This window comes from Alosa sapidissima, chromosome 5 (assembly GCF_018492685.1).
Source record: "Alosa sapidissima isolate fAloSap1 chromosome 5, fAloSap1.pri, whole genome shotgun sequence".
Taxonomy (NCBI): Eukaryota; Metazoa; Chordata; class Actinopteri; order Clupeiformes; family Clupeidae; genus Alosa; species Alosa sapidissima.
Window position 1 is genome coordinate 23,746,789 of NC_055961.1, and position 14,341 is coordinate 23,761,129.

Genomic DNA, 14,341 nt, shown 5'->3' on the forward strand with positions numbered 1-14,341 from the left:
CTGTGGAACCTAGCATAGGTGAGGGCTCTTTTTCTGTGCTGGGTCAGTCATAGCATATTTGTTTAAGCGGTTCCTTGCGGTTAGTGTGCTTATCATAGGGATTGTTGATGTTCAGGTGTACTGTTGTGTGTACATTTTGCACGTGTGCTATGGTCTGTTGTATAAGCCGTTTTCCTCATAACAAAAGATGACCTAGCAACAGCAGTCATTTATGGTAACCCTTTATTCTCCTGTAGTGACGGCTACAGATGGAATGGATAGATTGTGGTGTGGCCTTTGAGTCTGCTGATGCATCATGGTTATTGTAGTTCCTTGGTGTGTTTTGTGGCCTGTTGGTGAGCGTGGTCAGTGATGCTGCGGTGTGCTCTGTTTTGTTCCAGTCAGATATGGTGGACCAAAACATTCTGAACTTCCTCCCGGAGCGGGAGCATGCCGAGGTCTACAAGTTGCTTTCCTCACACATGCTCATGACAGACCCCATTGCTGCAGATTTCCTTGATGGTGAGTGGTCCATGATCACACACACACACACACATAGACACACACACACATCATACCCAAACACACCATATGCTAAATACTCATACGGTTGGGACGTGTCCATACAAACACATTTGCTGCTACCACCACACATTTTTCCTTGGTCTTGTTGTCACCACTCTGTCATAACCTGAGGCTTATGTCTTTAGCATCTATCCGCTCTCTATCTGCTGAATAGTACATGGCTAAGGGGAAACATCTTTTTGTGTAGTCTTAATACACTGGCTGATGTAGAATATATAGTACTCAGAGGTTACATTTTCACTCTCTTTTTTTCTTCTGTCTTTCTTGCATTTGCTTCAATCTGTATGTAGCAGCAGCAGCTCCAATATGAAGATCGTCATGTTCTTTTTAGGACAATTTCTTTCGAGCCTCTTCCTCCCCCCTCTCTCTTCTTTTTTTCTCTTCAGGGCCGGTTCCTGCTGTAAGGTTATTAATAGGACTTTACAATACTCCAGGCCTCCATTTCCGCCCATAAGCCAAGCTCAGGCTTTTATTTCATTTAGTGCACTGGGACAGTGAGTCAGGAACCACCACTGACCTTTCTTGCCGTTTGATGTCAGCTTTTTTCATTTACTTTTATTTATAAGCAACGTCCTCATGAATTAAGCATCAAACGGCTCCCTTGGGTCGACATCGCCTCTCAGAGCTGTGTTTAACTCCACAAACACGTAGAGGCTGGTGCAGAATAGCAGTAGCAATAGCATGATGTACACACACACACACACACACACACACACTCTCTCATTGGGTTCACATACAGTCATATGCATTGAGACCCTTAAAACTCTATGCATACAGATGTACACACACACACACACACACACACACACACACACACACACACACACTTAACTTTACATAATCATGCATAACTTTGCATCTACACTCCACAACCTCATGGTTGCTCACACTTGAGAGACAATCTCCATGAAGTAGTCTTCCACCCCACCCTATCTCACTCCACCCCACCCCACCCCATCTCACTCCACCTCAGCCTACACCACCCCACCCCACCCCATCTCACTCCACCTCAGCCTACACCACCCCACCCCACCCCACCCTATCTCACTCCACCTCAGCCTACACCACCCCACCCCACCCCACCCCATCTCACTCCACCTCAGCCTACACCACCCCACCCCACCCCACCCCATCTCACTCCACCTCAGCCTACACCACCCCACCCCACCCCACCCCATCTCACTCCACCTCAGCCTACACCACCCCACCCCACCCCACCCTATCTCACTCCACCTCAGCCTACACCACCCCACCCCACCCCACCCCATCTCACTCCACCTCAGCCTACACCACCCCACCCCACCCCACCCCACCCCACCCTATCTCACTCCACCTCAGCCTACACCACCCCACCCCACTCCACCCTATCTCACTCCACCTCAGCCTACACCACCCCACCCCACCCCACTCCACCTCAGCCTACACCAGCGCTTTTGGACTCTCCTGAGAAACCCCCGTCCTTTCCTGGGAATGTCCCATGTCTCCCTGCGCTGCATCCTGTCCCTCATCCGTCCATCCCGCGTCGCCTTCCAGGACCCCGGACATGTTGTGGGTAAATTTAGAGCACCTTGCCCGATGTGGCTTGCCTTTATTGGATTGCTGACCGAGCGCGGTGCTATGATTGGGCCTCTGACTAATTTTAGTGGCTGGCTGGTTGTCCGGCACGGCAGCGCCAGGTAATCTCTGTTATGGTGGCTACGGTAATCCAGACTACAGTGCTGACCCTATCAAGAGGCTCAGGGCTGACCTTAATCTCTCCGCCCCTCTACAATGGTTCTCCTCTGATAGAGCCAGAGAGATTTTATAATGACAGTTTTTTTGCTTTTTTTATATGTAGCATGAAGAATAAACTTACACTCCCAAAGAAGACAAGTGTTTTATTTATTGCACATGCAATCTATCTGCATATAACTTAGTGTCATTGGATTTTGTTACTTCACAGTTATGGTTCTTTGTTCATTTCCAGAAATGTTGTTGAAGTTTTTTATGATCATCTAAGTCAGGGGTTTTTAACTGATTGTGAACCAGGGACCACCAAAACTAATTACGCAATCCCAGGACCACCACTGAATAAAAATACTGATTCCCACATTGAAACTACATTACTGAATGCATGGTCAGGGACCACCAGCAATATCCGCGGACCACTGGTTGAAAACCCCTGATCTAAGTAGTTGGATGAGGATATGTGTTTTATGTCTATTGGGATATCAGTTCTGCAGACGCAGATGATTTATACAGTGTTTCATCTATATGGCTTTACGACAGGAAATCCCTCTAAAGAAGAGGCTGAATTAAAGATAGAGAGATGTTTGATTGTATCATATTATTGTATTATGGAAAACTTTTAAATAAAGTGTTAAAAAAAAAGATAGAGAGATGAAGAGAGAAGGAGAAACAGAGTGAGGACAGCAGGAAAAATAGAGAGACTGACAGAGAGATGGTGGGGGGTGTAATGGGTGAAGGAGAAAGAGAGCCAATATCACCAATCTATGCCAGGGTGAGAGAGTAGTGCACAGCAGAGGAATTCCAAAAGCAAACATAATAATAATAATAATAATAGGTAACACTTTATTTTAATGTGTTGCTGTTACAGTGTACCTACCTAATTAGGTACAGTGGTACAACCTGTGTAACAACATGTACTATCAGGTAATATCATTGTACTTGCATTATGTATTTGTGAGTACCTACATATGTTACATTGTAATATTGAGTGCTTTTACAAAACTTTGCCAATTTGCCTAAATTGTCATCAGAGGCAAAGACCTGACCTGAGACCTGCTGGATGGGGTAAATCTGGTCATGATAGATTTGATATACAAACCATTCTTAGCTCCAGTCAAGGCCTCATTGTCTTCAGTGTACAGTACATGTAACAGCTGTGCTGCTCCAACCTTGTTACTCTTTGATACAGTGGAATAAACCTATTAAGTGTACCAGTTAATTACTTACATGTACATATGACATGTATGTTGTGTCTTCGATGTCTTGGAACAGGTCTACTAATTCACTACATAGTACATATATCAACTGTGTTGGTACACACGCGCACACACACACACACACACACACACACACACACACACACATACACACACACACACACACACACACACACACACACACACACACACACACACACACACACACATACACACACACACACACACACACACACACACACACACACACACACACATACACACACACACACACACTCACACACACATACTGTGTGTACCACTGATCATCTGTGGCCTGTCAGTAGCACTCGCCACCTGTGAGTTAACTTCAGTGTTCTACCTTAATCTGACTCCTGATCCTGCTTCGTACCTTAACCCCTCATCCCTAATCTCATCTCGCAGTCTGATGGTGCAGGACAGGGGTCACTCTAATCTCCAGTTAAAACTTACCGCCTCTTGACAGCTGGCCCCAGAGAAATGAAAAGTGATCACACTCTGAGAAGATCACTAACACACCTACAGAAAAATGTTATGCATTATTTGGTTGTCAACTAATCTTGCCTCTTTGCTCTTCTCCCCCATACTGTGTTTCTCTCTCTCTCTCTCTCTCTCTCTCTCTATATATATATATATATATATATATCTGTCTCTCAGGTGAAACACACATTGAGTTTTGCTGTCACTTAGCCAGGGGAAATATTGACCCCAAGGAGCCTCCGACCTATGAGTATGTCAAATTCGTCGGAGATTTCAAGTTTCATAACAATGGTAGGTGTTTTATATGGTTGGATGAACATGTTTTTGGTTTTCTCAAATTGGAAAAGTGAACTCAGGACAGTGTCCAGGTACCTGTCTGTAGGAAATCTTTTGAGTGTTTTTTTTTTTCTCAGACGGAATTGGAAAAGACTTCCCTACCTGTAAAAACACTTCATGCTTTTGCGCGCGCGCGCGCGCGCGTGTGTGTGTGTATGTGTGTGTGTGTGTGTGTATTAATTTGTGTGTGAGAGATGCAAGGCTGCTGGAAAATGTGTGTTTGTGGAAGAGTTTTTTTTTTTCTTGCCCACTTGCTGGCCCCTGAGATCATTTCCATGTGTTTAATGTCAGCGACTTCCATTTCATTTGAATGTTCTAATGTCATTTGAAGGTCAGTGTTTGCCTGGCATGTCACCTTAGGTAATCACAGACTACCCTCTTCACACCCACCGCTCTCTCTCTCTCTCTCTCTCTCTCTCTCTCTCTCTCTCTCTCTCTCTCTCACACACACTCTGCTGGGGCTGCTGGTGTTTGGAATAACAGTTTCTGAGAGTTTGTGTGTCCGTCACTCCAGGCATATTGGTTTGATTTAAAAGGCTAGCAGTAATGGGACCTTGTGTTCTACAAGCTGAATAAACCAGATGCAAAGTGAAATTCAAAGACTCGTGGATTCAGACTGGAAGTTCCTATGAATTATAAATGCAGTGCGATGGCTTTCAAACTCAGGGTCCCATGTATGTTTCTGTGCAGTGCCTACGTCGTCGTGTAACGGCTTCGAGTTGACGTTCCCCAGGACCCTGCAGTCCACCCTGGAGGACCAGGTCTGCCTTGTGGCCACGGTGCGCCTTGTCACCCCACAATTCCTCAAGGTAATGCCCCCTCGCTCGCTACAGTACATCACCAGCCTCCTAATCTGCAGGATCACTTCCCCCGTTGCAGTTTGACAGTGTTCCAGTGAAAACTGATGAGTCACTGTATCTGATTCACTCCCACTAAATTCTCTGTGGTTTGTTTTTGAAAAAAAAAAAAAATCCTCCTCTAATGTATTTGTTTGTGTTTGTGTTTGTGTTGTGATTGCTGGTAATGGAACAGGACCTGTGCAATGTTGAAGACCCATGCGATGAGTTCACGTCCAGACACAGCCTGGAGTGGAAGTTCCTTTTTTTAGACCACAGGTGAGAATCCACAGCTATGTCCCATGTTTTATCAGACCGCTGAATAAAGTTCACGGGGGATGCTTAACAAATTAATTGATCGAACAGTTTTCATGAAATTATTTGCAAAATTATTTGAAAGTACTTAGTGCACACATAGGTTCACTTCAAAGGATTTACTCGCAGTCACAGTGATAAAAGCTTTCCTGCTTTGTCAGCTGATTGAGTGAGTGAATAAATCTAAACGACATGTAAAACAACATTTTCTGTAGCTTTATGTACGCTCCTAACCTGATGGAGGTTCTGCTCAGAGGTCAAGCCCATGCGGTATGACAGCTGTCCTTTCCTCGTGTCAGCCATCTTTACATAGGACTCCCTGTGCCAGTGGTCACATTGGCCTGTCTCAGCTTACTGGGCCACAGAACCTGTCATGTTTGTGATACCATTCCCAATGTCCTTAGAGAGGGTCGTGATTATGCAAGATACATAAGTGTGTGTGTGTGCGCGCATGCGTGCTAACCAGGTCTTCAGTTTGGAAACTGGACGTCCTGTCCTCAGAGGGGTCTAAATATGGACACCAGTGTAACCCTGCCAAACTCTCTCCATAGTCCTAGAATCACACACACACACACACACACACACACACACACACACACACACACACACACACACTTCTTAGGATTGTACATTGCACAGCCATGAATGAAACTTCACAGGGGAGTCCAACTTGTGTCATCATCTCTAATCTCTTCTTCAAATCCTTCCATTAACACTTGCTCTGAAGTAAGCGTCCACACATTCTCCTCATCTTTCTCTCCCCCCCTCTCTCTCTCTGTTAGACTGCCTCTCATTCTTTCTGTCTCCCATCTGTCTTTCCCTTCCTCTTCCACATCAATCTAAACTCTCTCCTCTTTTTCTCTACTTCTTTCTTTCTTCCTGTCTTTTCCTCATGTCTTTCTTGCTTGTTACTTATTGCTCTCTAATGCCAAATCTGTGTTTGTTGCACACTCACCGCATCAACCAAATGCACAGAACATAACCTTTCACATAGATAGTTTAATTCTTCATTCTCTCTCTCTTTCTCTTTTACACAACACACAAACACACACACACGCGTGCACACACACACACACACACACACACACACACACACACACACACACACACACACACACACACACACATACACAGTATCATTTTGGCGAAAAAAACGTTTTATAGTACTGAGATACTGAGTAATGTGAGTAATGAAAATCTGGCAAACCTGGCGCTGCAGCTCTGGTGCCTTTGGCCCGGTGCCGCAGCAGGTTGGGCCAGATCCGCTCTGCAGTGGAGCGCTGCGCTGCCTGGGCTTGTTTCAGCTGATAAGGGTTACTAGGTCACTCAGTCAAAATGGCTGCACAGCCCAGCTGCTGCAAATCCCAGCAGTTGATGTAAAGTGCTGACTGAAATAACAGAATTGAAAGCAAATGTATGCATATACATTAATATATAATATATTTTATATACATTTTACACACATATATTATACTACACATATATACATACTGTATGTGCTCTCATATGTACTTTCCACATAGTAGATATACATATACCGTGTGTGCGTATATACATATTCATACATATTCTGTGACCATGCATTTTCTTATCTTATTGTTGAAAATCCTGTTTACCCTGAGACACCACTAAGTTGAAGGTTTGTTGAAGGAATCATAATTTATTTTGGTTATAATTGTTAATAAATGACTAAATGACAACAATCATGAAAGCATTGACAGGCCAGCTTGTCTTACCCTCTGTCTCTCTGTTGTTTTTTTTTGTTTTTTCTCCTGCAGAGCCTCTCCTATCATAGGCTATCTGCCATTTGAGGTCCTGGGCACCTCTGGCTATGATTACTATCATGTGGATGACCTGGAGCTCATAGCAGAATGTCATAAACATTGTGAGTCCCCCTTTTTATATCTCTGTTTGTCTGTATTTCTCTCTCACTCTCTCTCTCTTTCTTCTCCACCCACTCTGTATCTCCCTCTCGTTTTCTCATTCCCTATCTCTGCCCGCCTCTGTATCTTGTCTCTATCTTGTCATCTCTCTCTCTCTCTCTCTCTCTCTCTCTCTCTCTCTCTCTCTCTCTCTCTCTCTCTCTCCCTCTCTCTCTTTCCCTCTCTCACCCTCCTCCCATGTGTGTCTCTGCTTCTGCTGCTGCTATTTCAAACCATATGCCATCTGCTTCTCTCGCCACCTCTTTTCTCTCCCTGCCTCTCCTTCTCCTTCTCTCTTTTCTCTCCCTGCCTCCCTTTCTCCTTCTCCTTCTCTCTTTTCTCTCCCTGCCTCCCCCTCTCCTTCTCCTTCTCTCTTTTCTCTCCCTGCCTCCCTTTCTCCTTCTCTTTCTCTCTGGCTCTAGCTCTGTCTAACAATCTTCCTCTTCCTCTCTACACTGTCTAACATACTCTCTTACTCCCTCTCTCTCTATCTTCTCTCTCTCACTCCCTCTCTCTCTTTCTCTCTCCCACTCTCACTCCCTCTCTCGCTGCTCACTCTGTTTTTCCATTTTGCTGAAATAGGTCACTCACTTAACTGTAGTTACAGCACTCTTTCCATTCCAGCGGCATCAGCGAGCACTGGTGTATTGAGCTTATTCGTTACAGTGTGTGTATGTGTGTGTGTGTGTGTTTGTGTGTGTTTGTGTGTGTGTGTGTTTGTGTGTGTGTGTGTGTGTGTGTGTGTGTGTGTGTGTGTGTGTGTGTGAGAGAGAGAGAGAGAGAGAGTGTGTAAGTGAGAGAGAGAGAGAAAGAGAGAGAGAGAGTGTTGGAATACAAGTGGACACATAGATTAATTTCTCTGTGTTCTTTTCATTAAATTCAGGTGATATCTGAGCTTGCTTTGACTGGTCTACACTTTCCTGAATGAATATGTGTGTCACTTTTTGTGTCTGTTTGTTAGTTCATATGATTTCCCATTAGCTCAATGTGTGTCACAGTTGAATCATTATCAAAGCAGCCAGCCAGTGTATGAAAATGGTTAGTTTTGGATATATTGTGACTGTGTGTGTATATGTGTGTGTGTGTGTGTGTGTGTGTGTGTGTGTGTGTGTGTGTGTGTCTGTTTGCTCTCAAGTGATGCAGTTTGGGAAGGGTAAATCATGTTACTACCGGTTCCTCACGAAAGGCCAGCAATGGATCTGGCTCCAGACCCACTACTACATCACCTACCACCAGTGGAACTCCAAGCCAGAGTTCATTGTCTGCACACACGCTGTAGTCAGGTATGTACACACACACACACACACACACACACACACACACACACACACACAAACAAAGTTGTATGGGCCTAAGAGCTAGGCTATACTCTAGTTCCCCCTAGTGGAATGGAGTGGACACTGCCACTATAAAAAACATCTCTTCCTTGACAGGGAATTGTCTGAATCTTTAACATATCTTAATATACTGTATTTCTAATACCTGAAAACTGAAATCACAGTGACTAAGACAGTGCAGTACTGTTTTCAGACAGTACTGAACACACATACAACCTGTGTTCCGTCAGGATTTATTTGCCTATAGTGAGTACAGTGGGCTACACATTATCCCTTATGAAAGTCATGCTTATGTATGTATACATGTAATGTATGTAATAGCCTTGAAACATGTTTGGATTCATAGCAAATAGTGGCACAGCACATGACACAGAATACTGTGAACTTCCTTTTTCACCTCGCCATTGTATGCTGCATTTTTCTCTGATCTGTGTAAGTCAGATCACTTATTCTCTCTTCCCTCCTCTTCTGTCTTTTCCCTGAGTAGCTATGCTGAAGTGCGGGCAGAGAGGAGAAGGGAATTCGGACTTGAAGAGAGTTCCACTGTTATGGCTGCCTCTTCTATGAAGGTAACACACACACACACACACACACACACACACACACACACACACACACACACACAAGGAAGAAATACACCCACAGGCAATGCACTCAAAAAGACACAGCCACATAGCAATAAACACAGATATACTCACATGCAATCAATACATTTACACAAAAAGTATAGCTACTTTTATATCTTGTGTTTTCCTGACGTTCTTATTGGTAAATGACTCTGTTATTATTGTCGTTTTTGTTATTTTTGTTGTTGTTGTGGGACAGGGGCAGGAAGTCTACATGTGTCCCCCTTTGGATGCTCCGGCAGAGAGAATCAGTGGGGCCCACTCAGTGTCCTCTCACAGTTCCCGCAAGTCATCACACACGGCACTGTCAGACTCTGCCTGTGAGTCACACACACACACACACACACACACACGCACACACACACGGGCAAACGCACACATGTACACAGAGGCGGACATCCAGGGTTCAGAAAGTGAAAGTGCTGCCAAGTATTTGATCAAACCATTTAGTAAACCAGCTCATCCTAATTAGCAGCCAGGTAGATCAGATAATTAGTGATCAGTGTTAAGTGCACAGGTAGAAAGAATAAATGGCAGGACTTTTACTCTGTGGAACCGGGATGTCCGCCTCTGCATGTACACATAGTAGTAAATGCACACATGCACACATACTGGAATACCTTTTTCCATAACATTGTGAGCCCAATATCATATTACTGAATCATAAACTGAGCCCAATATCATCACACTGAATCTGATCCAATCCCAGACGTATAATCTTTTTTGTTTATTTTCAGCTAACTCTGTGTGCACGTCGTCAAGGAAATCAGCCTCCATTGGACCAGAAAAGGGTTCCAGCAGAATGTCACAAAGTGGCTCAAAGGTGAATAAACAACCCATCCACCCCCCCCCCCCCTCCTACCACCACCACCACACACACACACGCACACACCTACACACACCTGGCTTTGTGTAACCATATGTAGTGATTGTGCATGTGTTTATTCTACCCAATCCTATCCCTATGCTCTATATTTATGTCCTACGCTGCTGTGTGTGTGTGTGTGTGTGTGTGTGTGTGTGTGTGTGTGTGTGTGTTGTTGACCCAGGTGCTGATCCAGAGACAGGGCTCATCAGAGCTCCTCCCCCTTTCACCCTCCTGCAGTCAGCACTCCGTCATGGTTGGTCCCTCCTCCTCCTTCCCTCCCTCTCATCCTCCCTTTCTCTACCCCTCTCTCCTCCTCTGTGTTGCTCCTCGCGTCTACTCGCATCTATCATTTCCCACCTCCCTCCCTCTTTCCTTTCTTCTTATTCTCTCTTCCTTAGTTATCCCTTCCTTCTTTCTTCTTCTCCCCTCCCCTCCTTTTATCTTTTCTTCTCCCCTCTTCTCTTTTATCTTCTCTTCTCCTCTCTTCTCCTCTCTTTTCTTCTCTTCTCTTCTCTTCTCTTCTCTTCTCTTCTCTTCTCTTCTCCTACTGTGTCAATCCCTTACCTGTCAGTGACCTGTTAACATTCAATACTGAACTATGCTGTTTTTCCAAGCATGTCTGATCACCATACGCTTTGTTTCCTATCACACTATAGTTACTTGCCAGACCTACTGTTGCAATTATTGTGACGTTTGGTCTCCATTTGCATAAAGGGAGTGTTTTGTGATTGATGTACTGCAGCTTGTGTCTGATGTGTGCTGTGAACTCTGAACCTTCCCCTTTGACCCCTCTTCCCTGTGTGATGCAGCAGCAGCAGCAGTCGTCCATGTACGGGTTCCAGGAGCCACAGCTGGGGGTGATGCACCAGCTGAAGGAGCAGCTGGAGGAGAGGACGCGCATCTTGCAGGCCGACATCAAGACCCAGCAGCAGGAGCTGCACGACATTAAAGAGAAGCTACAGCTGGCAAACTTACAGGTATACACACACACACACACACACACACACACACACACACACACACACACACACACACCACACACACACACCCAAGTCCCTAGACATGCATACACAGTGGCAGAGGTTTGGCTGAGTATAGATATCCCAGTCTTTAGTGGTAGAGCCAAAAAAAAGCTCTACAAGCAACAGCAGTGGAACAACACTAATCATCGAAGTTCTGCTTTGGTCCCGCGCCCCCTTTTTAAGTGTATGTGTGTATCTAGCACAGAACTGTGAGCTTTTTGGTTTGTTATGTGGCCCTAGATGTTGCTACAGCAACCGCTCCACAGTGATTTCCCCTCGCCGCCGCCCCAGCAGCAGGGCCCGGGGCGGCCGTCTCAGCACGGCCAGTCGGGTGTGATCAGGCAGACCACAGGGCACCCCAAACCCCCCATGTGTGGACCTCACAGCTCCATAACCCCACACGCGCTACTGAGAGACGCATCCAACAGCTCCTCACCACAGGTACAACACCAATAGCTTATTACACTCACATACTCTCTCTCTCTCATACATACACACACACACACACACACACACACATACATATCCCCCAATCGATTCTCACACAGCATCTAATAATTTTTCACTTAAATTTCCTTACAGTTTAAATGTTTGGAAAAGTAATGCTTTAATATTTGTCTGTGTGTGTGTGTGTGTGTGTGTGTGTGTGTGTGTGTGTGTGTGTGTGTGTGTGTGTGTGTGTGCGTGTGTGTGCAGCAGCAGCAGCAGCAGCAGCAGCGACTGGGCATTGGTGGTTCTATGCAGACAGTGAGCTTGCCCGTGCAGACCCAGACCAGCCTGACCATGCCCTTCTACAGCAACCCCATGCTCTTCTCCCACACCAACCGTCGGTCCCTACAGGAGTCCAGCCAAAGACAAGTCGACACCACACACTACGGACAGGACGGACAGCTACGGTCAGACGCGCATATCTGTACACATACTACTCGCTAACATATCCACTTACTAGCATTACTGAATATCCACTCACTAACTTATCCAATCACTAGCATTACTGAGTATCCACTCACTAACATACATATCCACTTACTAACATACATATCCAGTCTCTAACATACAATCTACTCATCCACTCGCTAGCATATCCACTCGCTAACATATTAGTCAACATGACAGTATGGTCTAATAGGAGTCTGTGTCTGCTTTGCCTGAGTGGGGAGTATGAGTTGTGGTATTGGCATCACAGCAGGCTGTCAGGGGCACAGTGCCACTAGTATTTTAGCTAACCCTCATACACCAGCAACTGCACATGTCAATCAATTACAATGATTTGTAAATGTAAGTCTATGGGAAAATTCCCTGATGAACCTCCTTGCACAGTTGATAGAGGTAGCATGGTATTCGTGTATGTTTTCATAGAGCACTACCAAAGTCCTTTTAGGCAAGTCCCTCCACTCGGCGGCCATATTGCAACGCTTTTTGGGCACTTATAGGGCATCCTATTCAGCAGAAATGCGCGTGGGCAAGGCTTCACGACACCAATTATACTGGCACTACTCTGTTGATTGACCTCTGAACTTTGAACCTTGTCCTGAACACTGCTCTCTCTGTACAGGATGCTGCTAAACCAGCCCATGCAGACACTCGTGCAGGATGGCAGTGGGTCTACCCAGTCCTCACAATGCAATGCTGCCATCCAGCAAACCAAGTAAGTGTGTGTATGTGCGTCTATCTCTGTATGGATTTGATAGTTTGTTTTTATCTTTTGAATTAAATGTTATTTATGTAAGTGCATGTATGCTTGACAATTTTTTATGACCTTGTGATACTTCAATGCAGTTTCTGGTAACCTACTTGTGTGTGTCTATTTGCATATGTATTCATGTGTGTGTGTGTGTGTTTGTGTGTTCTCAGATACTCTCTTGAGCAGCAGATGATGCCGCCCTCATTCCAGCAAATGAACTGTAATGCTGTGTTGGTGCCCTCGGCGGTGCCTGTCTTCACCTCGCCCATCATGATCCCCCACAACACCTTCATCACCCACCAGGCCCAGGCCACCTACCATCCTCATCCTCAGCACCCGCCTCAGCAGCAACAGCAGCAGCAACTACAGCAGCAACAGCAACAACAGCACTTCTTTCAGGTGTGTGTGTGTGTATGTGTGTGTGTGTGTGTGTGTGTGTGTGTGTGTGTGTGTGTGTGTGTGTGCGTGTGTGTGTGTGCGTGTGTGTGTGTGTGTGTGTATGTGTGTGTGTGTGCGTGTGTGTGTGTGTGTGTGTGTGCGTGTGTGTGTATGTGTGTGTGTGTGCGTGTGCAACAACAGCAGCTGAAGCAACACTTCGTTACCTTGGCCAGGAAGGTTATGAGTTTGTTAAGATTAAGAGGCTTGTCTGTTTGTCTTTAAGTAGGATTATGTAAAAAAAATAAAAGACTCCAACCACTTTTTGTGCGATACAGAATTAGTCCTCGTTCAGGTCTGTGCTCTTCAAGTGCTCTCCTTTCCACTTTGTGTTTGTATTTCCACTTGTTGGTGTTGGTAGTGTAGTGATGGTCCTAAGAGTGTGTGGGACATAGAGAAGTGGAGGGGGGGGGGGGGGGGGGCTGCACATGCCAGTTCATGTGGCAGCAACTGGAAGGCTACTGTTTAAACCCTTGTTAAGAGAGCTCACTGAAGGATATTTATTACATTACGGAATCAAAGAAATGTCACCTCTGACTTCAGTGAAGTGGCCCATGATAGCAAAACGAAGGAAAACGGAATAAACAAGTACATTGGCCCTTTCACAGTGGTAGCCCAGACAGGACCAGAGAGGCTGCTTCTGTAGTGTCTATGGAAATGAGTGTGTCTGGTTAAGATAAAGCTGACACCAGAGTTTTAAAGAGATGTTTACAGAAAATTGAAATGTTAGTGAAGGAAGTGCTTCAGAACAGAACAGTAGACTGTCCCTATTTTGTAGGGGTATTAATATACCACTGATGGTTTTATTATTACCATCCATAAATTGAGTATAACACTTACAGTGGAATGAAGTATTAATGAGGCAAATCAATGCCCTTCCAAAACATCTATAAAGATGAATAGGTAATCTCTCCCAGGGTGACCTGGCATTTACTTACTACCTGCCTAACTAC

The 14,341-nt window shown here is 45.2% G+C and overlaps 1 protein-coding gene across 10 annotated transcripts in view; it reads left to right on the plus strand.

The window, feature by feature from the left end:
- Positions 1-14,341, plus strand: part of npas2 (neuronal PAS domain protein 2) — a 66,673-nt gene that overhangs the window by 47,459 nt on the left and 4,873 nt on the right. For 3 of the 10 annotated variants that reach the window (XM_042091787.1, XM_042091785.1, XM_042091786.1), the window contains 15 exons: positions 381-501; positions 4,185-4,298; positions 5,034-5,152; positions 5,376-5,458; positions 7,273-7,379; positions 8,552-8,699; positions 9,241-9,322; positions 9,579-9,699; positions 10,117-10,202; positions 10,429-10,500; positions 11,057-11,224; positions 11,510-11,710; positions 11,963-12,165; positions 12,825-12,917; positions 13,124-13,352. In XM_042091787.1, the coding sequence (XP_041947721.1) occupies positions 381-501; positions 4,185-4,298; positions 5,034-5,152; positions 5,376-5,458; positions 7,273-7,379; positions 8,552-8,699; positions 9,241-9,322; positions 9,579-9,699; positions 10,117-10,202; positions 10,429-10,500; positions 11,057-11,224; positions 11,510-11,710; positions 11,963-12,165; positions 12,825-12,917; positions 13,124-13,352 (1,947 nt within the window). The remainder of the gene's footprint in view (positions 1-380; positions 502-4,184; positions 4,299-5,033; positions 5,153-5,375; positions 5,459-7,272; positions 7,380-8,551; positions 8,700-9,240; positions 9,323-9,578; positions 9,700-10,116; positions 10,203-10,428; positions 10,501-11,056; positions 11,225-11,509; positions 11,711-11,962; positions 12,166-12,824; positions 12,918-13,123; positions 13,353-14,341) is intronic. The other 7 variants (XM_042091789.1, XM_042091788.1, XM_042091790.1 and 4 more) reach the window with 7 other exon arrangements.